This window comes from Lacerta agilis, chromosome 7 (assembly GCF_009819535.1).
Source record: "Lacerta agilis isolate rLacAgi1 chromosome 7, rLacAgi1.pri, whole genome shotgun sequence".
In the NCBI taxonomy this organism is placed as follows: domain Eukaryota; kingdom Metazoa; phylum Chordata; class Lepidosauria; order Squamata; family Lacertidae; genus Lacerta; species Lacerta agilis.
The window spans coordinates 25,268,218-25,291,527 of NC_046318.1; the positions used below are offsets into that span (position 1 = coordinate 25,268,218).

The window sequence follows — 23,310 nt, forward strand, 5'->3', positions numbered from 1 at the left end:
GTAACCGCGGTTTTCGCTAGACAAAAAAAAAAAAGACAAAAAAGTTTCGTCTTGCGAGGCAGCCCCATAGACTTTTTCAACTCACAGGGCAGCCTCCCGCTAGACGAATGCCTTTGTCTAGCGAGTTTTTCGTCTAGCGAAGCATTCGTCTAGCGGGGCACCACTGTAATTAAAAAGCTAGGTCTTAGAGAACTTAAGAACCTAAGACGAGTCTGCTGGATCAGGCCAATGGCATAATGTCTCTGACAGTGAGGTAGAACATAGCTTCCATGGTTAGTAACCATTGCTGTGTGCTTCTGCCTCTTTAGCAACAGAACATAGAGGGGGGAGAGGGGGAGGGAGCATTCTTCCAGACAACCTATTTATTGAGCCAGTGTGGTGTACTGGTTAGAGTGTTGGACTAAGACCTGGGGAACCAGGGTTCAAATCTCCACTTGACATGAAGCTCATTGGGTGACCTTTGGCCAGTTACTGTCTCTCGGTCTAACCTACCTCACAGGGTAGCTGTGGGGATTCACTGAGGAGGACAAAAATAATATTTGTTGCCCCAGCCACTCCATGTATGCTACCTTGAGCTCTTTTGAGGAAAAGGTGGGGTATAAATGCAATAAATAAATAATCTGATTTGCTTGAACAATGTTTACGTGAAGGTTAGACTATGATCTTTACTGAGCATTCATTCTCTCTCTCTTTTTTTTTTTTTTTGCAGGGACGTTATATGACAACCAGCATTGATCCTGAATTCATCCTGATTTGTTTTGCAGTGGTTGTTGTACATCTTCCCGTTAATCATTTGTTCATCCCAAACTTTTCAGTGTGTTTCTCCATCACCTTCCCACAAATACATATATATATATTTAAATGCATTTGTGGCACCAGCATGATAGGGTGGTTTAATCCATATTCATTGAGTAAACCTAAATTTCTCATATGAGTTCCCACAAAGTACAGAGAGCCTGGAGATGAAGGGGGAAAGGGAAAAGGAAGGATTGGTATGCCTGAGTGAGACATTGGAGAGGAAAACAAATTGAATATACTGTTGCTGAATGATTTTCCTGTGGGCGGTTGTGCTTTGGTTGGTGGAGGGTTTTTGTTTTGTTTTGTTTTTGAGCTTGTATTCTTCCCTTTATTTTCTGTATCACTGAGCTCATTACTTTTAACTCTAGATAGATTTCCTGGTAAAACACAATGTATTTCTTCAGCAGCCATAAACTGTGTGGAGCTGCTTAAATTAAAGATCAATAAAAAATTACAGGAGGAGAAAAGAAAATGTATCATAAATAAAAGAGAGAGATGCTCGAAAAAAATGCTGTGCAATTAAACACAATGAAAATCTGAAATGAAATTAAATTTTGTTGTAATACATTTCCCATTCTTTTCTTCAAGAAAATTACCTCAGAAGTGGAAGGGATTTCTCTTCCCCTCCCCCTCCCCACGTAATTTAAATGTTAAGCGGCCAGATGTGTGTCTCATGCTTGAAGAGTTGAAGCTTTGCATTATTTAGCATATTAAGATTCACAGAATTTAAAAAAGGCTTCCTTTATTGCCTGAAGGTTCTAATTAAGTAAACCTTAGCTTGGTACATTTAAAACTTGCAATACAAGAGATTTTGCTTCTTTCTTGGATTTTTCTTTCTGTTCTTTCTACAGGCACATCAGTATAATAAATGTGGAAAATACTTAAGATGCTATAATTTTTCTTTGGCTTGAGGAATTAAACCTATCTATTACTTTAAGAAGATTTTAATAGGGCCAGCAATCAGAAAGACATCTAACGGCTCCAGACTACTTTTTTATCATAGGAGTTTTTCATAGTTGCTAGAGAGGAAATGTGGCTTATAAAATTCTATGTAAAAATTCCCTCTCAAATACACACTACTACAGTATTCAGCAAATTAGCCCCATGGAAAAAAGAGAGAATTGCACATTTTGTCTCTGCTAAACTGCATTCTCTCTTTTTTTATAACATTTTATAATTGACCGCAAAATGCTATAAAGTGCTAATTAGATGCCCTATCAACTATGAGATGATGGAAGGAGTAGAACAGCTGCACTAGAAATTGTAATTAAAATGAAAATCCCACTGACAAGTCTAGGGACAATTATAAACCATACCCAAACATAAATATTTCTGCTTTCTTAGAAAAACAATAGGGGGAAAGATCCAACATTGCCACTTTGCTGTAATTATTTTATTTAGTAAGTCAGCTCCAAAATCATTACATTCTTTGGCCTCCTGCATTTTCTTAAACCCACTGATTTTACAAGATTAAAAGCAGATTTCAGATTATCAGGTAAAAGGGCATGGTACAGTCCTTTGAGGACTGCACCATTCCAGAATGCATCTTGAGCTATGATGGGAGACAAGGGAGTGGCACTTTATTGGTTCTCCTGGACATCTCAGTGTCTTTTGATACAACTGAACCACGGTAACCTTCTGGAACAGCTATCCAAGTTGGGAGTTGGGACTTGGGGCACTGTTTTGCGGTGGCTCCATTCTTAACTGAACAGTTGCCGCCAGAAAATGGTGCCGGGGGATTTGTGTTTGGTCCCTTGGGGTTCCACAAGGACAATCTTATTCTTCATCCTATTTAATATCCACAAGAACCTGCTGGGTGGGGACATCTGGAGTTTGAAGCATGCTGTCACCAATATGTGGATGACACACAACTCTATTTCTCCCTTTTTTCTCTCCATCAGATACAGTTGTGGATGTTCTAAGGCAGGTGCCTGTCTACAGAAATGGACTGGTTGAGCACCAACAAGCTGAGGCTCAAGGCAAACAAGATGAAGATGCTGTTTGTAGATGGTTCCTTGGTCCAGATCGGATCTAGAGAGGGTTGCACATTTGGAGCTACATCCACCATTGTCCCTGGAGGCAAAAGTAGCCTATGTTGCATGAAATTCACTTTGCCACCTTAGTCTGGTGCCCCAGGTACATCCCTATCTGGATGGGGATATCCTAGCATCAGTAAACTATGTTCTGGAAACCTCCTGTCTAGATTACTGCAATGTTTTATATGTGAGGTTGCCTTTGAAGGTGGTCCAGAAAGTTCAGCAGGTGCAGAATCTGGCTGCATATTTACTACCAAAGATTCACAACCTACCACACCTGTCTTTGCATGCCCTGACTGCCAGTGCATTTCCAGGCCAAATTCAAGGTGATAACATTAACTCATAGAGCCTAACGCAGCTTCAGGACCCTAGTACCTCAAAGAATGCCTCTTCCCATATAAGCCTACTTAGATATCAAGATCATATACAGAGACTCTTCTTAGGAGGCCTCCTCCATTGGAAGAGTGGAGGATGACAATGAGGGGAAAGGACCTTTTCGGTGGTGGCTCCCTGACTACACAATGCTCTCCCCAGGGAAGCTCACCTGGTGCCTTCTGTGGCAGTTTTTTTGGCACCAAGCAAAGTCTCTCCCGCCTTAGTCTTTTTGGTTTTTTAGCAGTTTTGTTAGTTTTAACAGTGACACTTTTTAAGGGCTTTGGAGTTAACATTTTTTCTTCTGCTGACAGTTTTTAAATGTTGCTTCTTGGAGATGTAATTTGGATGGGGAAACAGATAGTTATTATGATTTTTTTTAGATTTATATACTGCCCTTCATCATACGTTCTCAGGGCAGTTCACAGAATAAAATACAGGATAAAAACAAGTAAATAAGTAAAACAAAACAGCAAAACAATACCCCCTCCTCCTTCTCACAGACACATTTAAAAGGCTGTAGAATATTAATCAGCCAAAGGCCTGGTTGAAAAAGAACTTTTTTGCCTGGCGCCTAAAATATATATAATGAAGGCACCAGGCAAACCACTAGTGTTCTTATGTAATTTTGTTTATGGATTGTTTTTATTGTATTTCCTATTTTGTATGTTGCAATTCGCCTAGGAGCTCAAGGTGACACACACATTTTAAAATAATAACAATAATTGTTGCTGCTGCTGCTTCTGTTGTTGTTTCCTTGCGTTGGGGATTTTGTTATGTCATGTGTACACCGGGCTCTTATTAGAGAACAGTTTCTAGAAAACAGGCTAGAGCAACTGAAATGACAAGACACCAATTTCTTTCGCGACATAAATAAAATGATATTATCTGCCCGAACCCAAGACCCTACCCATGCACAATCTATCTAGGCATGGGGGAAATGGAGGACGCAAACTCCTTTATTTCAGCAAATGTCACTGACCCCTTTGAAACACTGCCTATAAGGAATTATTGATAGGAGCAGCTTCTGGCGTTTTATCAAGTAATTACGTTTACATCCTATATATACAGCAGACACAGGGAAGCATGCTGCATGCTGGAAGCCATAGCCCCATTGAAGTTGTATAGAATGGGAAGTGGAATAAGGAAAAGCCTGCTGCATTTCCACAGCAATTGCTTCATAAGTCAGCTAGTGAGCATAAATGTCATCTCTCCTAGGGCCTTTCCGGCTGATACAAGCTTCATACTCCCCTCTTAGCTCCCTTTGAACATGAGATCCATTCCAGAACCAGCAATGTGACCCAACGTCCTGAATGAAGCCCACAAGCCATGTCTGGTGGCTCACTGGAGTACGGAGCGGATCAGTTGTCAACCTATTTCTGTCCCATGCTAATTTCACGTATGCACATAAAACCAGCTCTGTCTTGTTCCATTTGTGGGTGAATGTTTTTTTGGGGAGGGGGGTCCTAAAAAATCCACTGGGTTGTACCCTCATTTCGCTCACTCACTCACTTCCCAAAAAAATTACAAGGCAGTCTGAGTTGTGCCTCTTTCTTTCTTTCAACATTTTACAGCTGCTTGGAATAGCTAGTAAATCCACCATGGTCGCACAATTAAAAGAAACTTTTTTAAAAAAAAAATGCTCCCTGGAAGTAAGCATACATCATAATGTGGAGTGTCACTTCCTGGGAGCATTTTTTTTTAAGCCACAGAGGAAGTATTAGCTGCTCTAAGCAGCTGTAAAAGGTTAGCAGAAGGAAGCCCTCGGACCACTCCTCATAAGTACAGGACAGGCCTAAAGGCATGGATCCGTTTATGGATTTGGTGGCATAATCTGCAAATTTGTGTTCTGATCCACACACACAGAGAAACAGTACAATAGTTTGGAAAAGTATTTTCCCATGGCTGCTGGAAGATGAGAGTTTATTCCGTTCATCTGAGCTGCAAAATGATTTTAGGATCGTGAATAAGGCAGGCCATTTGGGGAAGGAGACCTCTGTTGGCAAAGAGATGCTGCTAATTATACTGGTGTGGGGAGAGAAAGGGGAGAGCGGGAGACATCATGATCTGCAAATATAAACCGCCAAATAAAATGCAAAGGGGTGTAAAAATGTCGTAGAAACACCACCTCTAATCTGATGTTGTCAGTACACTCCACACACACCTTGTAATTGCAAACACATTGAGCCTAGACACACACACACACACACACACACACACACAGTGTTTTAGAGAGCAGCACGGCCTTTCTGTACCTTTTCTGCAGGGCTCTGTTTGATCCTTCACATTTGATTTAAACTTGTCCGTGGCTTCGCCTGCCTAGTGAAATAATTGACAGACGGTATCGTTGGGGGTGTGGAGATGTGTGTTTTCGTAATCGAAAGACATATGCAAAGCAAATCTATTTTCAAAGTGTTAGCAAATTATCCGGAGCGATAAAAGCTCTGACCTGCTGGAAACATTTCAAGAGCTGGTCCTTTCTTTTCGTCCGAGTTTCTTTTGACACGCACCGTTCCCAACCTTCTGCAGCATTAAACTGCTTTCCCACTTCCTTTTCAACAGTGGGAATACTTCCCTTATGGGTGTCAGAATCTCTCGGAGAGGTCAAGGGTTGCCCTGCGGAGGAAATAACAAGCTGTGAAATGTAAAAGAACAATTCCTTCCACATGTTCCCTTGCTCCGAGAACAGCAAAGTACTGTCAGCCACCATCACTTCGGGATGGCCCAGGCCCTTGCAAAACAGCTCTGTCAAAACAAATTTACCATTAAAAGACCCGCGCAACTCTTTAAAGCTTTTTACTACCCCTCCAGTAGATGAGAACGTTGTTCACTCAAACCAAATGGGGTGCATTAAAAGTGAGGCCACCAGAGAAAGAAGAGCCATGGCATGGTCCAGCTAAAGCGAATGAGGTGTGTGTACACATGGATGTAAATGCATTGTTTTAATTTGCAATGGGCAGCATGTGCTTCCCTTAAAATGGAACACTTTGGCTGGTTTGTTTGCTCAAAAAACAATGACATGTCACAGGAAGTTTCCACATGGGGGCTTTATCCCACAAAAGGGTTGTTCAGATCCAATGTTTCTGTGTTTCTGTGTATGTGATTAGCTTCCATAGTTTCCATTCCCCCCCCCCAATCATGGATCTTCGTTGCTATTCTTGCCACTTGCCATCCACTCCAGTGGGTGGAGCTTGGTGGAAGGCTTCATCTCTGCTGTGTTTGTCTTCCCTTTCCCATAGTCACTCCTCTCACACCTTCCACTTCCTTGTGGTCTCTTCCATCTCTATGATTCTATGAAATTGGGAGAAAATGCTTATAAAATGTGCACATTAGTCAAAACCGTATGCAAAAATGTGTTTATTGGGAGAAATTTGCACTAAAAGGCTGGAGGTAAATTCCTGAGGATTTTAATCACTAAAATCTGCAAATTGCTGCAGAAACGTGGAGAGCTGAATTCATCCACCCTTACACCCCTCATCTCTAGGCACTCATCTAGGGTTTCCAGGTCCAGTTCCAAACACTTGGGGGGGTGGGTTTGCGCCACTGCTTTCCCCATGAAAACCCGCTGCAGAAAACCCAAATTTCTGTTTGCTCCAAGCAATAAATATCAGGTTTTCCTGTGGAAAGTAACAAGGGAGGGAAAGAGTGCTTTGACAGGGACCAGGAAACAAAAAGTGCAGAGCAAAAGGTAAGTGTTCATAACCCCTCAGACTGAAAAAGAGAGAGAGAGAGAGAGAAACTGTACCAAACAGAAACTGACCGAAACTGTGTCCACTCCTATTTTCTACACATGTCACACTCAACCTAATGACATATATTTCTCCAGCATAAATTGTTGGGCTGGATTTGTGTCTGTTAGTTTATTAAACATGTGGTGAGAGAAATCAACTTCTGCTAAATCACCTCCTTGCTTTTGTGTTGGTTCTCTATTTTCCCTGCTACTTGCTTGCAGTTTAATTGGATAGACATGCTTTCAGATTTCAACAGGAAGGAACAACAGGGAGACGCATCTGACAGTAGCGTTACTCATGTTATGATAAATGCATCACCTGACGGAATTTGAATCAGAGATCAAAAGGTGCTCAGACTTGAGAACACGCGCAAAGTGGATTATTCGAACATCTTCCTCCTTGCAAAACACCACATTACTTTTTCAGGTATAGAATCTCTCTCCACCCGCCACTGCCAACTTTCAAGTGTGAATGAGCTGTCAATGTCTTTTTCACAACCAAGACACCTGCTATTAGAATCTAGTCTGGGGCCCATGTTGAATTTCACAAAAAGGCTGCCGTCAGATTGTGTTGTGTCTTGATAAGAAATGAATAATCACCACTCCGCTCCTTACATTAAACATTACCTTGTGGTGTTTTTTTTTTAATCATTTTCCTGAATGATCTGCTTTGCTTCTCTTTAAACATGATAGCTTTCTGATGTTTTATTTATTGTTTATGACTTTTGTTATGTACTTTTTCATGTTGCAAGCCTCCTTGAACATGGTTTGAACTGTGGAAAGGCAGCACACAAATAAGATCATGTAGGTACAGTATCAAAATATGTTTTCCGCCAGCATTATGAAACGTATTATATAGTGACTAGTGGTTTAAGCCCATTAAAATAATGGGCGCTAGAACATACGTGGTAAACATGCATGCTTACTCAGGAGTAAACAATGGGACTTAACTGCAGGTAAGCATACATGGGATTTTCTATCACGCAGTGCCTGCAAGCCTATGCACACTTACAAAGGAGTAAGCCTCATTTGAACGCACTGGGATTTCCGAGGAAGCCTGCATATGAGCAGACTGCAGCGCTATGAAATTTTGTATTTAATTACCAGCTGAGCAATATGCCTCCCTTGAGGGCGCAGAGACCCACCCAGCCACCTTTGAGTGCAAAAAGGGGCTCCCCATATGCCTTTCAATTCGAGAACTACAGCCCCCACAACCCCTTGCGCCAGCGTGGAACGCTTCGGGAGGCCGGGGTCCTCCACTCCCATGGCTTTCCCACCGCGGCTGCCTGTGGTGCCGCCTGCTTCCCTTTCTCTTCATGTCCTCTCCGAAACAGCCTCCAGCGCGGGAAGGCTGTGCGCGCAGCCCCGGTGAATTTATCCAGAAAAAAGTTGGAGTAATCCAAATTATGATGCGGCATGACACATGTGATGCTCTTGTGATGTTCCCAGTGCTTTTTTTCTTGGGGGGGGGAATGCAGGGGTACGCATACCCCTAAACATTTTGTGAATCTAAGTTTGGCCTCGTTGAGGGGCAGTATTTCAATATGAGTGGAAAAATATGAGTACCCCTAAACATTTTTTTTTTTTTTAGAAAAAAAGCACCGGGCTGTTCTAACACCTCAGCAAATCTTGTTAAAGACTATAAGCACCCTCCTCATTTGCAAGAGACTTTTCTTACGTTTTCTGATTTGTGTCTCAGCATTAGCAAAGTTTTATGTTGTGTCCTAATAGATTAAATACAGTATTTATAAGATCTATCAATGGGCAACAGCTTGCTGCAGATCATAAATGCATTTGTTCTGTTGGAAATGGCAACGCTGTACATTTTGTCACGTGGTCCCCAGTTCCCTAAGGTTTGCTCCTTTAATTGTAAATAGCCAGAAAGTCATCAAGCTGGTGTTTAATAAACTTTTAATTTGAAATGGATTACCACATGTTGTGTTTGTTTGCCTATTATTAAATCTCTTAGCAACATATCACCAGCAGAAACAGCATACTGTAGCACGGCACTGATATATATTAGAAAACAAACCCACGGGGAGATATTAACAGCTAATAATATCTTTAAAGAAGGCTCCAAGTAAATAAATAAATACAAATGATAAAGAAAATTATTCTGAAGGATTTCTGTTGTGTCAGTGGTTGCAAGCTGGGTGTGTGTGTGTGTGTGTAAGGCTTCAACGTTCAGCACACCTTACCTTTTGCTATGCACAAATGCACATGGATGTCAGTCACAGAATTATCTTACGGTGCTGTGCATCTATATCTGCACATTTACATGGCATAGTGTGACATATGCAATACATACACATGTACTTTCAGGGAAGGATTATATATCTAATTAGGAAAATATTCTGATTAAAGGTCTTTGAAAGCCAGCTCCTGGGTTAGAAAACAGCAAGAACCCCCTCTCTCACACACACAACCTCATTTCAGACTATCCCTGTTTGGTTCCTGGTGTTATTGGAGCACACTCTGAGCATGAGCATTCAGACTTTGACAGATGGGATGTTGGGAGCTGACAATTAAACAAATATCATACGGCATAAATACATGAGTTTCAAAACTAGGGCATTTATGGGCTAATGTAGACATAATAAAGCATGCAGACCCTGATGCCTACTGAAACTGCCCTTGGGTATTTTATGGTGGCAATTCCCCCCCCCCACTGTCAAATTCATGGACATGTCATGGCCTTCATATCCAATGATTTCCCCAACCTGATGTCCTCCAGATGTTTTGGACTACAACTCCCATCATCCCAGACCATTGACCATGCTGGTGGGGGCTGAGGGAAGTTGTAGTCCCTGGAAGGAACCAGGTTGGGGAAGGCTGACCTCGATCAAGAAAGGGAACCTGGTGTTTCCAGATGTTGCTGGTCTAGAACTTTCATCAGCCACTGCCTGCACTGGCTGGGTTGATGGTAGCTGGGCTTCAGCAACATCTAGAGGACATCAGGTTTCCCATTCCCATCCTTGATCATCTTACCACTTGGATGGAGCTTGTCACTCAACTGAGAATGGTGCTTTCTACCACAGCAGATGTGGCTCCCTTCTTTGCATGGCTGAGGCGCTATCCATGGAAAAGGAGAGGCTGCCTTTATAGTGCAGACAATTATCCATGTCTTCCTTACTCTCTGAGCACTAAATAAGTGAAAAGCTGGAGTCGGTCAAACTTTCTAACATCCAACATTGAGTGAAGGTGGAAGAGAATTTTTAAAATATGAAAACCAAGGTGATGTGCCCCTCACAATAAATGATATCTGATATGTTTTCTGTTTCCTGAGGGATATTGATTTATTTAAAAACAAAAAACAAAGAGTATCTAACCTTGAAGTGAGGCAAAAGAACATATTGAACGGCAGTGTGGTAGGCATGAACTTTTTGGTCCATTATCTTGTAGTCCGCCTGTTGTTTCCTTCTTCAAGACTCTATCCTTCTCAGCAATGCTTGAATATGCAAGGTCTGAAGAGAGCTGTAGGGCTGCCTCATATTTGTTCTGCTCATCTGAATACCGCGGTAGTTTAATTATCTGATAAGAGAAAACCCTGTTATATGAATAGGTCAGCCATATGCAAAATTATTCTTCTAATATTCTCAAACTTTCAATCAAAAAGGTTGATCTACAATTCTGTGGAAACGCCCACTGCAGGGGTCCGCCAGTCATTAGTTTCTTCTTAATTCACATAATTCCTGTTCTAAATGCTCTCAGTGTGCAGTGCAATAATTTAAAGACACAACTGTCCGTCAATTTGCGAATCCAACGATCCAATTATTCCCCCACAGCCACAAGCCTCAATGGGTCCTTTAAAACTGACTTTGAAGTTCAAATATGAAAGCAATTTTCAAGTCTTACAGTTTTAAATACTGCATTGCAGCCTAATATAGCCACAACATATTTTCAACAGGGCTTTGGTTTCTGAACAAGTTGCCTTCCCCTGGTGTAAAAGCTGAGAAAGATGGACTTTCATCAAGGTCTACTGCTGAAGCATATCCCTTCCACCATTGCTGTAAGAAAGAAACTGTTTCACATGAATGTTGCTTTTCAACCTTAAAATAACATTAAAGCTATATTATAGCAAATAGGTACTGTAGGTAGATTTGCTGTAAGCATAAAAATTGCATCCTTAGGGTGGATGCAGATTAGGAATGCTGCTTCCTACAAACCTGGAAATAGAGGTTGCACAGCCAGTGATCCAAGTCAGAAGAAATCCATTTTTCAATTTTTTGGAACCTATCAATTTTAGAGTTGTAGTGGCCTCTGAGGAAAGGACATTTAAACTTCCCATCCACTGTGTCCAAATTATTATTGCACAAAGGAAATGCTCCCCAGCCCACAACTCTGTCAATGCAAGTACTGGTCCCGCGAAGGAGAAAGAGTTCAAAGAGAAGTATCTCCCCAGGCTTCCCATCCTTTCTGGCTGGAACATCCTATTGGAAAGAGGAAGAATCAACGATATGCATATTTGGAAGAATGCCAACATAGTTTCAGAAAGGTTTTGAAAACAATGTCAGATAATAGCAGACATAAATTTGAGGGGGTAAATGTAAGCAAGTTCTTCTAAATCAAATCCTGAAAACTTTCTCAAGGAGCTTCCAAACTGATGCTGTTTCCAGGTAGGATTCCATCAGATACCAGTAAATTCAGGTCGTGCAATTTGAGTTGACTGGGAGCTCTTGTGCAACAAACCCACTTCCCCAAAAAAAGATTCAAAATTTTGTCATAAGTGATGGGGAAATGCACTGAAAAGTGTAGGATAACACTTGCTGGACGGATGCTCACTAAACATCACCCAGCCTTCCAGTAAACAAATCAGGATGAATTTTCAATCAGCAGGTTCTCTGGAAGGGGCAATCATTAGACCATTTTAATTCTATTTTATTTCTGAATGAAATATATTTTTTTTAAAAATTAAAAAGGTCCAGTAGCACCTCAGAGACCAACTAAGTCTGTTCTTGGTATAATTATTCATTATTTCTAAATGCTTTCAATTGTGGATATTGCAGAAAAGTCTAAAAATATTGACAGGGCAGTTATCAGAAATCATTTGATAGCAATACTGATTTTGTTTCACCTCTAAATGGCACAGTATGTTGCTTCTCTTTCCTTCCTCCTGCCACTTTCAGTCAAAAGAACCTAAAACAGCAGCTTCAAAGTGCTTGGTGCAAGCAGGAGCTGCTTGTTGCCTTCCCTTTCAAGAAGCTGTCCACATGTGCAAGGGGCATGGAAGTGTGTGGCTTAATTATTCCATGGCATTGAAAAAAGAAGCTACCTTACACCAAGTCAGACAATTGGTCTATCTAGAGCAGGCTTCCTCAAAACCTCAGTTTTGAGACTACAATTCCCATCATCCCTGACCACTGGTCCTGCTAGCTAGGGATCATGGGAGTTGTAGGCCAAAAAAACATCTGGAGGGGTGAGGTTGGGGAAGCCTGATCTAGCTCAATCATGTCTACATTGACTGACAGCAGTTCTCCGGGGCTTCAGAATGGCAACATTGAAGATGCAGGGGATTGAATCTAGGGCCCCCTGCATGCAAAATAGGTGTGCTACCACTAAGCTAAAAGCACATTGACAGAAGTGTACCTAGGTATCATGGACTGATTGGATGCAGAGGAATTGTGGGAGGAACCAGCAGGGGGACCCAAGGGAAGAAGGCTCAGAGCTTTCTGGTGGTGGGATGACAATGAGTGGTCAGAGGGAGAAGACTGGGAAGAGGATGTGTTGGAACCTGAGGAGATAACAGGGTTTAGTGAGCAGGGGGGGGGGGCTGTGGCAGGGAGGAGTCCAGAATCAGAAGCAGGAGAGGTGGGATGCCAAAAGGCAGAGATGAGTCTGGCTGGTGAAGAAGCACATGTGCCTCCCTGTGACAAGCTCCCCTCCTTCTTAGTCTCCCAGAACTAGAAAAGGCATGCAGAGGGTGGAGGAGGTTAGCCTCATGCAGGAACAGTCTCAGATTGCTTGGGGAAAACCTTGGTGAGGCAGGTACGTAGATTTCTGTGGCGAGGTAGGGACCTTTACTTTCAGTAACTGCGCTATGGGGCCAAGACCTGCCAGAGGTGAGCTGCTGTACTCCTTAGGCCTGACACTCCTGTGCAGATTCTGGGTTTTGTTTTTTGCTAATAAAGAGTTAATCCCAATGTGCTTAGTGTGATTACAGTGGTACCTCTAGTTGCGAACACCTCTGGATACGAATGCTTCAGGCTACGCACGCGGCAAACTTGGAAGTAACGGAAAGGTTTCCGCCACATGCGCAGAAGTGGGCTACCACTGTGCGCACATGCGCAGAACATGCGCCTCTGGGTGTGAATGTTTTGGGGTAAGAACGGACCCCGGAACAAATTAAATTCATATCCAGAGGTACCACTGTACTGCTGGATTGCTTCTGTCACTAGGCTCCCTTGTGCCCTTAGCAAGGAGATGTTGGCGCCCAGAACAGCAGAGGAGTGGCCCGGGGAGATTGCGGACAGGCTTCTAGCCACTTCAAGCCAGAGTGGAGAAGCACAATTTTTGTGCCCCCACTCGCCCTCGCGTCTGCACCCTTGGCGGAAGCTAATCTACCTAACCCCTAGGTACCCCCCTACACATTGAAGCTCCCTCGTTGAGCTTTGGATTCCGGCCATTTGACAGAGCAGCAGAAACAGCATTTTCAGATAATCGAATGGTTATACTTGCATGGCTTCAGTTGGGGGGGGGGGGAATGCAACTAAGCACTGATAACAGGGGAGAACAACATTTCAAGGTTCCTTTCTTTTCAAAGTGTATACACAGTGTCACTCCTGTGTATAGGCTTACTTTACATGAATGGTTTGTGAACGCTTAAGATGAAACAGAAGCACCCGCTGAACAATGCCATAACCCTGTAGCAGCTGCTCCTAAGCCATTGACAGGATCGAGTTTCATTTAAACCAGATTTACCATTTTTCAATAAATAACCCATGGGGAAGTTAAAAAACATTAGTTATCAAATTACTGACAGAATATGCCCCTTATCAAGGCATTTGGCTACTTGGGTCCCAGGCTCATGCGTGCAACAAGTTCCATTTAAACTCGGCATGTGCTTCTTCGTTGATTTCAGTGGAGGAATGGATCGCACGTTCCCTCTTCTCAAATAAAGTTAGCAAAGATATTTCCTTATATTTCTGGGAGTAAGGGGGGGAGATAAGGAGAAGTAGTGGGCTCATTCTAAGCACATGTTCCTCCACTCAGAATTATCATCCCTTCACTAGTTCATCTTTCTTGTCTGTCTTACTAACTAACTTCTCCTATGCAGTTACAGAAACCTGGATTAAATTAGCCTTAAGTATTTTTTCAGCCCTAAACCCCAGTTTATGCTCCATTTATTCATGTTCAAAAGTCTCCTCAAATTATGCACCAGCAACTGAAAAGAAAGACATTCAATTCCTTCCTTGCTTTGTACTGAATAGCACTGCGTTTAATTGAATTAAAAGATATTGAGCTAAGAATCATCTCTTGATACTATTTCTGAAATCAACAGCTTTATATTAATTTTGTTGTCATAATATATTTTACTTCCCCATATGCCACTGCATTACAACATGGAAATGCTCAAGAGAGAGAATGAGGTCTATTTGAATATTTCAAATTAGCAGGTTCAGTTGGGGGATTTTTTTATGTGTGCCACCAAGAAGTCCAACTTGCTCTTGGGTTTTTTGTGGCTAAAAGAGAGATAAATCTATACTTTTTTTCTTTGTTTTCTTTCTACCCCCCCCCCCAAAGGAGCTGAACTTCAGAGAGTACTGCACAAAGCCCATTATTTTTACAGTCCCAAAATGACAAAGCCCCAGCACACATAATGATGTGATTTTTTTTGAACATCTGCTATACAATTAGATCAGCATCTACCAAGTCCCAAAACTATATAGCATAACAATACAATCAAATTTCAATATTACTGAATTTGTGGCCAATTGCTCCTTGTCAATAAAATCTTTATTTTAATGCCTCTAAAAATCATCTTTGTGGGACCATATTCTTTGTAAGTCAAGTGCAAACAAATGCGAACAAACAAGATGAGGTAGCTATAATTTCCATGAACACAGCATTGATTATTAAACAAAGCTCTGTCCAGACCTTATTGCATGAGGGAAATGCTAAAGAATAAGAGTTAAATGGAAGAAAAGGCAAAGGAAAAAGAAGTAAGCATGGGTGAAATCAAACATGAATTCAATTCACTAAATATTTCCATGCATATAGGATGGAAGGAAAGCTTGGGTGGCAGTTGTCCAGGGTTTTAGGTAGGGGCTCTCCCAGTGCTATCTTCAGGCACAAGGGATGAAATCTGAGGCCTTCTACACACAAAGCTCACTGAGGTACATATTCAGTATGGTAATTGAATTCACTGAAACTGTAAATGCTTGTAGGCATTACTATGTGTTGAAATTTGGTTGGTTGGTAACTGAATCCCAGAGAGTTCTCTAGTAGTTCTCATGTGACTCACTAACGTTGGTCACTTGGGAAGTATCTAGTGAAGGAGAGACCCCATTTTATGCGAAGCAAGATGGCTGTGTTTTATAATCCACTGTGAACACTGCTAAGTGGAATGGAGTGTTGGAGTGCTTCTTCTCTGTTTGGAAGAAAGAGCAAAACTGCAGGAGAAGGTGAAAGTGGGAATCATAGGAGCTGCAAGGTATGGCCTAACTGAGATACAGAAGGCTGAGTGATGAGCTCTGAAAAGGGAGGAAAATACAGTTGTTTGGAAGTTTTGAGGTTAGAAGAAGAGACTGTAAGCCCATGCTTGGGTAAGCATGATTACTGTAAATTGTTGTGTGTTGTTGTTTAGTCATTTAGTAGTGTCTGAATCTTCATGACCCCATGGACCAGAGCACGCCAGACACTCCTGTCTTCCATTGCCTCCCACAGTTTGGTCAAATATTGACTGTAAATATTATGTTTGAATACATCATCATCTGCAAGTAATGTTTCTGAATGTTAAAGTCTGGACATTGGTTTGATTTCCAAAGAAGGGTGTCCATCATATATATGATTTGAGCTTCTTAGCTACGATTTCGCTACCCTTACTTCAACAGTACAACCCTTCCTTGTTGCAGAAGCATCTCCCACGTCACATATAGTTCAACTCTGACACAGCTGCAAGTGCAGAAACATTCTCAAGACCATCATGGCATAAGAGCCAACCCTCTTCTCAGCAGTGGGGACAAATGCCTCATAGGTCCAAACATTGCTTCTGTGTCGGAATACGTTTCACGGATCAGCCATGGATTCATATTTATTTGGTTATTTAATGAGGTTTTCGAGATCTACTTTTGGTATAACTACGCGCAAAAGCGAAAGTGAAAGCATGAATGAATAGTGTGGTTCACTTATGAGATTAATCCGCCTTTATTTTATAGTTCCGGTCATGTTCAAAGTTGTTAATGAGCGTTAAACTTGCTTCCCGCCTTTTTGGAGGGCAGCAACAGTGATTTTATTGGTTGAGGCATTGATGATGATGTCACGTTTGTTCCCTAATAAAAGGCAGAGGCACCCCCGCTTAGGCACGTTTTTCCTTGGTTTCTTTGGTTTAGTCAGTCGACGTTCTTTTACCTTAGTTTAAGTTCAGGGTTTAGTTTAAGGGTATTGGGAGCGGGCTGGACGGGTTGGATGGGTTTTTCTTTAGTTAGAGTTAGATCGCGGAAGATCATTCGGTTTAGCCTTAGACAGGTTTCTTTTAGGTTTAGCCTAGGGCTAGATTCGCGGAAGATATTTCGGTTTTAGTGTTATTTAGCTAGCCTCGCGGAAGATTGGGCGCGCAGGGACTTTAAGCTTAGGTGAACTTAGCTTAGGGGACGAGCCTATGCGGGTTCTGCCGAAGCCACTAAAGATACAACCGGTGTCTGTCTTCCTTTGGGGTAAAAGGGGGGAGTAAAAGGTTTAAAGTAAAATTTTATTTTTCCTAAGTTGGTCCATCTATTCAGAGTCAGGGTATATTCTATTTCACGAGGCAACTTTTCACTAAGAAGGCAACTAGGAACTCATACACCTTCGGAGTCATCAATTGGCTTACTCAGCTTCCTTCGGATTGTGAGACTTGGCCGGCGACCGTGCTCAAAAGCACGCGGAACGCTGGCCGCTTTCCCCGCAACTGGTACCTCGTGCATGACTAGTTCAAGTTGTGCACGAGGAGCTCCAGCACCCAAACCCCGACACTTCTGCTTTATTCTCACAAAGTATTAGGTCATTAAAGCAGAATTTGCTGTAATCTCACGGGCAGTGCAATGGAAATGGGCAAGAGCACCATAAAAATATAACCCCTTGTCTTTTTTAGATAAAGGAAAATAATTGTTGCATCCTGTGTGCTTTAGCCTCCACATCTGGTGGCAATTGCCTTGCCCTCAAAACATCTGGTGCCAATATTTTTGTCTCTCTTCTATGACCAGCAGGGAGTAGCATTGCAAGGCATGGCTATTGTTAACCCTGACTGCATTATGGCCTTCATATCACTGGCCTCAGTTTCTCCTGAACTTTTATATCTAGATGCTAGCCTGGCCTCTCTGGAAAGGAGGAGACAGGAACAAGTGGGAAAAGAACAAAGATCAAAGCATGTTTTTATTTCTAACTAGAGCATGAGTTACATATGCAATATGTTAAAAGTTTGAAGATCTCTCAAAGGTTGAGGACTCAGGTCTATTAATCATCTACTTCTATATTTCTTTGGCTGCTATTTCTTGGATTAGTGGTATGAATGGTCCCACCCATTCAGAGGTTATTCAGTGAACAGATTATTATTGATAAATTCATTCTCTGGCTTAGGTATATTTGGTCAAAGAGGCTAGTTATTGTAAGTTATTATTGTAAGTTATAATGACATCACAACACTATGTGATGTCTGCTTTGGCCATGTGACATCACTGAGGGTAAGTGGGGGCAACGTTTTCCTGAGACCTGAATTTCTTGCCAAAAAGTAGAGTCATTTTTCGACACTGCAGAAAATGCAAAAGGGAGAACTGAATTCTACTTAATACTCATGACATTCTGAATATTGAAAAAACCAAAGCTTGAACTAGAGGTAAATATTTTTGCTTCGTGTAATTTTATAGATTTCCTAAATAAACTCTAGTCTGTCAGGAGTAATATTTTACTTCACCAGAACAAAATGTGAAACTGCTCATCACATAGGATCGTGTTATAAGCAGACCTTATAACACAATCCTATCCATGTCTACTCAGAGGTAAATCCCTCTAAGTTTAATGGGACTTACTCCAAGGTTAGTGAGTCCAGGACTGCAGCCTAAGTATTTCTGAGTTTTAAAAGTCCTTCCCATCTTTTCTTTACAACATTTCGAACGCTTCGTTTCAGTTGCACTAAACATTTCCTTCACCCGTATTGTGTAAGCTGTGTTAGAGCATAGTGCAGGAATATGAATAATAAAAATAAAAATAAAAATCTCTAGCTTAACTAATAAGACTTCATTGTGCTGCTATTAAAAGCATCTTAGCTCCTAGTTAGATGCTGACATGGAGAAAATAGAGGCTCAGGAAATGTTGGTCTCATCATATTTTAAGAATTAATACCCTGGGTCATGTTAATCAGTTTCTGATATATGTAGCTTTCACAGAGTACTTCAGGGGGAAATTGTGGGTGTGACTAATAATGACAAGGATTTGAACTATATTTCTCATACTGATCTAATTCTGAGCATAACCGAGGACCTGTACCGTGATATGGATTTAAAGAGCCTTACATTAAAAAAAAAAAATTTACCTTTTGCGGTGAAATTGATCAGGCTTCTCTCCAGCTCCTTCCTAGGCCAAAAACTTTATTATTTTGGTAGCTATAATTTAAAATGAGTGCCAGCACCAGCTCAATGACTGGATGATAAGTGTCTTGAAACTTCAAGAGAAGCCACTAAATTTTTCACAGCATTTGGGTTTCATTTTCAGTATAATAAAAATATGGTGCCCTTTTAATAATGAATAATAGATTCCTCCCACAGTTTGATTTACATGCATGGATTAAATGTCATGTTTGAAAAGTTGCCGTTTTATTCACCCTGGATTTCCCTTAAGTAAAGCAAAAATGGTGCACTGCTACACTTAGGGCACTGCTACCTTGCCATATTGGCACATTAATATTAACTCTGGTGATATACTTTTTAAAAATCTAAAGATATATAAATCCCTTCCCATCAGTGGTTGCGAACTTTATAGGCATATGAAATGGCCAGTGCTATGAACATGTTATAGGTTTTCAAAGAGAAGATAGCAATGGACAGCTGTCGTTGTCTGTGATACACCTTCTATTCTTCTTGTCCAAAAAATATGCTATTAAAAAATTGGCACCTTGATGTATATTAAGGACCATGGTGTATATTATAGAATTTGCCACATATCCACTACACCAAATACAATATTACCAATAACATAACTGCGTTTTATTGTTATTTTGCATTTTTTGGCTATATATTAGATATTGGATTTTTTTTATTTAAAAAATGTTGTATACCTCCTTGGTCTATTTTTTAGGAAAGGTGACTAAGAACTTTTATGAATCAGTAAATATACACTACCCACCCCACCCCACAAAAAAGAGCAGTCAGTTAACTAACAAGCATAATAATCACTTATTGGTGTCAAACCAAATGTTATGCCCATAATTCAGAATGAATAAATATATCTCAGACTTGTTTAGTTTATGACAATCAATCCAACCAAATCTAATAACAGTGCCCTGCATTATTAGTAAAGCTGTGCTGCTTATGAACCAAAACCACAACACATATATATATATATATATATATATATATATATATATATATATATATTGTTCATTTAACTGACTTCACAGTATGCAACAGTGCATTGAATTGGATTTCCATTTACTAGAATATGGCCAATTAGCAGACTCTTCTGTGACATTACCACTTCCAAGCTAGACTCTGGAATAGCTAAAACAAGCTCCCAAAAGAATAGCAATCACTTCTGCTATTTTAGACTCAGGCATAAGCAAACTCAGCCCTCCAGATGTTTTAGGACTACAACTCCCATCCCTAGCTAACTGGACTAGTGGCCAGGGATGATGGGAATTATAGTCTCAAAACATCTGGAGAGCCAAGTTTGCCTATGCCTGATTTTAGACAACTGTACATTTTGGAGTGGTTGTCATGGGTATCTACTGTTGGGTAGTTGTTGCTATGTTGATAGCTGTCTGGGAACTTTTTTATACATACTTCTGCTAAGTTTGAGAAATGGAAGAAAATGCAAAGGAAAAAGAAGAAGTAAGCCTATGACATGAGATCCAAAACCGTCTCGCTTCCCCCTTCCCCCATGATTGGGTCTTCATAAACCCGCTCCCAGGAAGTGGACTGCAACAATGATTCATCACAGCCATGTACACCTTGGGTGGATCTAGACACAGGGGGGAAAACATGCTATAAATAAGTCAGAAATTAAATCGTTATAACAGAAGAATAAATGCTATGGAAAATCACTTATAATTTTTTTTTTTACTCTCTGGCGCCATCGGGTGTTGCATCCAAAATGCTGTTTCCTGACTATGGTACAGTAGCTGAGTCCCTTGCGCGGCCATATAAAACCACAGGTTGTATGACCAAGGAGGAATCCCAGATGGGTTCAAAAGCATTAATCTATTGGGAGAAGAAACTGAGTTCTGACCCCCCCCCCACTCCCATGAAGCTTACACCACCACAGTGCCCCCCCCAAGTCTCCAAGTCCCCAATCCAACTGATCCTCCCTTGCAAGCTTTCTGAATCAACTACAAATCAACTTTTCCTCCCATCCCACATGTATGTACACCCGACATTTTACTTTAAAGACAGCCAACCATCATGCCTTTGTAGAGGATTACAGGAAACCATTCAAATGAAACCTCACTGCTATCACTCAAGAGTTAAGAGAACCTGACAATTTAAGCCAAGGGGATGGTGAAAGGGAGAGGGAGAAGGAAAGGAAACTAACAAGCTTAGGCAAGAAGCACTGATTAATGAACAAAAAAATATTTTGGGGGAAAGGTCGGACGTTCAAGTCAGACTAGCCCCCAGGCAGTTCTAGCTTACATGACCAGCACTTTCTGTATGCAGCAGGTAACCCATGCCGACACTGACTTTGTCGACATGAGAGAACTATTATTTTTGGAAGGATGTAGCGCTCTGGAACAATATCTCTAATGTATTAGTTACAAGCATGCTGTCTTTCAACATCAGGCATGCATGTTTTATTTTTCACCTTATTTGTCTTGTACCCCAGTTTCTGCATTATAGCCAATGAAAACAAAACTCTACCCTTCACATTAGCTGTCTGGTATTTTCTCCTGTAACAAATCCCAAGGAACGAGCACTGCATTTCACCTATCTCAGTCTTTCTGCACTTGCTGGACAACATTTTAAAGAAGGAAAAGACTAAACTCCAATTTGCTCATGTGAACCTCTTTTCTAAGGGTCAATCGTAACTTGGCAATATGAGTTTAAGCTGCAAACCAACTTTAATCCACCAAGAACAGGCGTCCCAAATATATTTTGGAATATGTTGTTGGAAGCTGCCCAGAGTGGCTTGGGGGACCTAGCCAGATGGGCGGGGTACAAATAAATAATAATAATAATAATAATAATAATAATAATAATAATAATAATAATAATATACACACTATACCGTTAGGTACATACTACCCATGTCTCCTTTCTAGCCTCAGGGTTCCGTCCTCTCCCCCATGTTTTTGAATATCTATATGAAGCTGCTGGGAGAGATCGTCAGGAGGTTTGGGCTGGGTGTTCATCAGTATGCAGATGACACCCAGCTCTACCTCTCTTTTAAATCGGAACCAGTGAAGGTGGTGAATGTCCTGTGTGAGTGCCTGGAGACAGTTGGAGGATGGATGGCGGCTAACAGATTGAGGTTGAATCCTGACAAGACAGAAGTACTGTTTTGGGGGGACAGGGAGCGGGCAGGTGTGGGGGACTTCCTGGTCCTGAATGGGGTAACTGTGCCCCTGAAGGACCGGGTGCACAGCCTAGGAGTCATTTTGGACTCACAGCTGTCCATGGAGGTGCAGGTTAATTATGTGTCTAGGGCAGCTGTCTACCAGCTCCATCTGGTATGCAGGCTGAGACCCTACCTGCCCGCAGACTGTCTCACCAGAGTGGTACATGCTCTAGTTATCTCCCACTTGGACTACTGCAATGCGCTCTACGTGGGGCTACCTTTGAAGGTGACCCGGAAACTGCAATTACCATAATCCAGAATGCAGCAGCTAGACTGGTAACTGGGAGTGGCCGCTGGGACCACATAACACTGGTCCTGAGAGATCTGCATTGGCTACCAGTACATTTCCGAGCACAATTCAAAGTGTTGGTGCTGACCTTTAAAGCCCTAAACGGCCTCAGTCCCGTATACCTGAAGGAGCGTCTCCACCCCCATCGTTCTGCCCGGATACTGAGAAGCCAAGTTACAGGGAACCAGGCAGAGGGCCTTCTCAGTAGTGGCACCCACCCTGTGGAACACACTCCCATCAGATGTCAAGGAAATAAGCAGCTATCCTATTTTTAAAAGACATCTGAAGGCAGCCCTGTTTAGGGAAGTTTTTAATATTTAATGCTGTATTGTTTTTAACACGATCGGGAGCTGCCCAGAGTGGCTGGGGAAACTCAGCCAGATGGGCAGGGTATAAATAAATTATTATTATTATTATTATTATTATTATTAGGATTGCTTTTATGCTTTATTTTTATTTCTTATCTATACGGCACCATCAATTTTGAGGGCTCAAAATACAATATACTTTTTGCATAGGCAAAAGGTACGTCCTTGTCCCAAAGAATTTGCTATTTAAGAGTCAAAGTACATGAGATTCTTTGTCACATGAATGTTTTCCCTGAAGTTCCTTTATTGTTGTGATTTAGTAATAGGAGGAGGAGGAGGTGTAGGTTGATTTTGGATGAAGGGCAGTGTATAAATTTTAAATAAATAAATCTGAATATTAGAGATGGATGAGAAATTCAGTTCACTTGCCTAATTTGTACTTCTGAAAACAATACATGAACCAAAATGCAGCTGTCCTTGGAGAGGCACACTTTTTCAAATTTAGCAATGCATCCCTCCAACGGGGGGGAAAGTGTACAAAAATATGAAGCTATAAGGAACTCCTTGTTTGCACAGGGTTGTATTCCTGGCCCCCAAGCATATTGGTGGAGTGCACAAAAGCCCGCAACTTCCTGTTACTCCCCCCATTTTTTAAACCCCCCGGGGCCAAAACAGTATATGCATTGGTGGTCTTGCGCCAATTGAACATGCACAAAATGGTCTCAGCCTGTATGCATAAAATACACACATTAACTAAAGTAACATACAAATGTTCATCATGTTATAAGAAATTGCAAAAATTGTGCATATTAGGCAAAA

The 23,310-nt window shown here is 41.4% G+C and overlaps 1 protein-coding gene across 1 annotated transcript in view; it reads right to left on the minus strand.

Moving 5' to 3' along the window:
• Positions 1-23,310, minus strand: part of OFCC1 (orofacial cleft 1 candidate 1) — a gene marked incomplete at its 5' end in the record, with an annotated part of 94,110 nt that overhangs the window by 39,018 nt on the left and 31,782 nt on the right. Inside the window, 2 exons of the mRNA XM_033154646.1 lie at positions 10,266-10,467; positions 11,103-11,366. Of these exons, the coding sequence (XP_033010537.1) occupies positions 10,266-10,467; positions 11,103-11,366 (466 nt within the window). The remainder of the gene's footprint in view (positions 1-10,265; positions 10,468-11,102; positions 11,367-23,310) is intronic.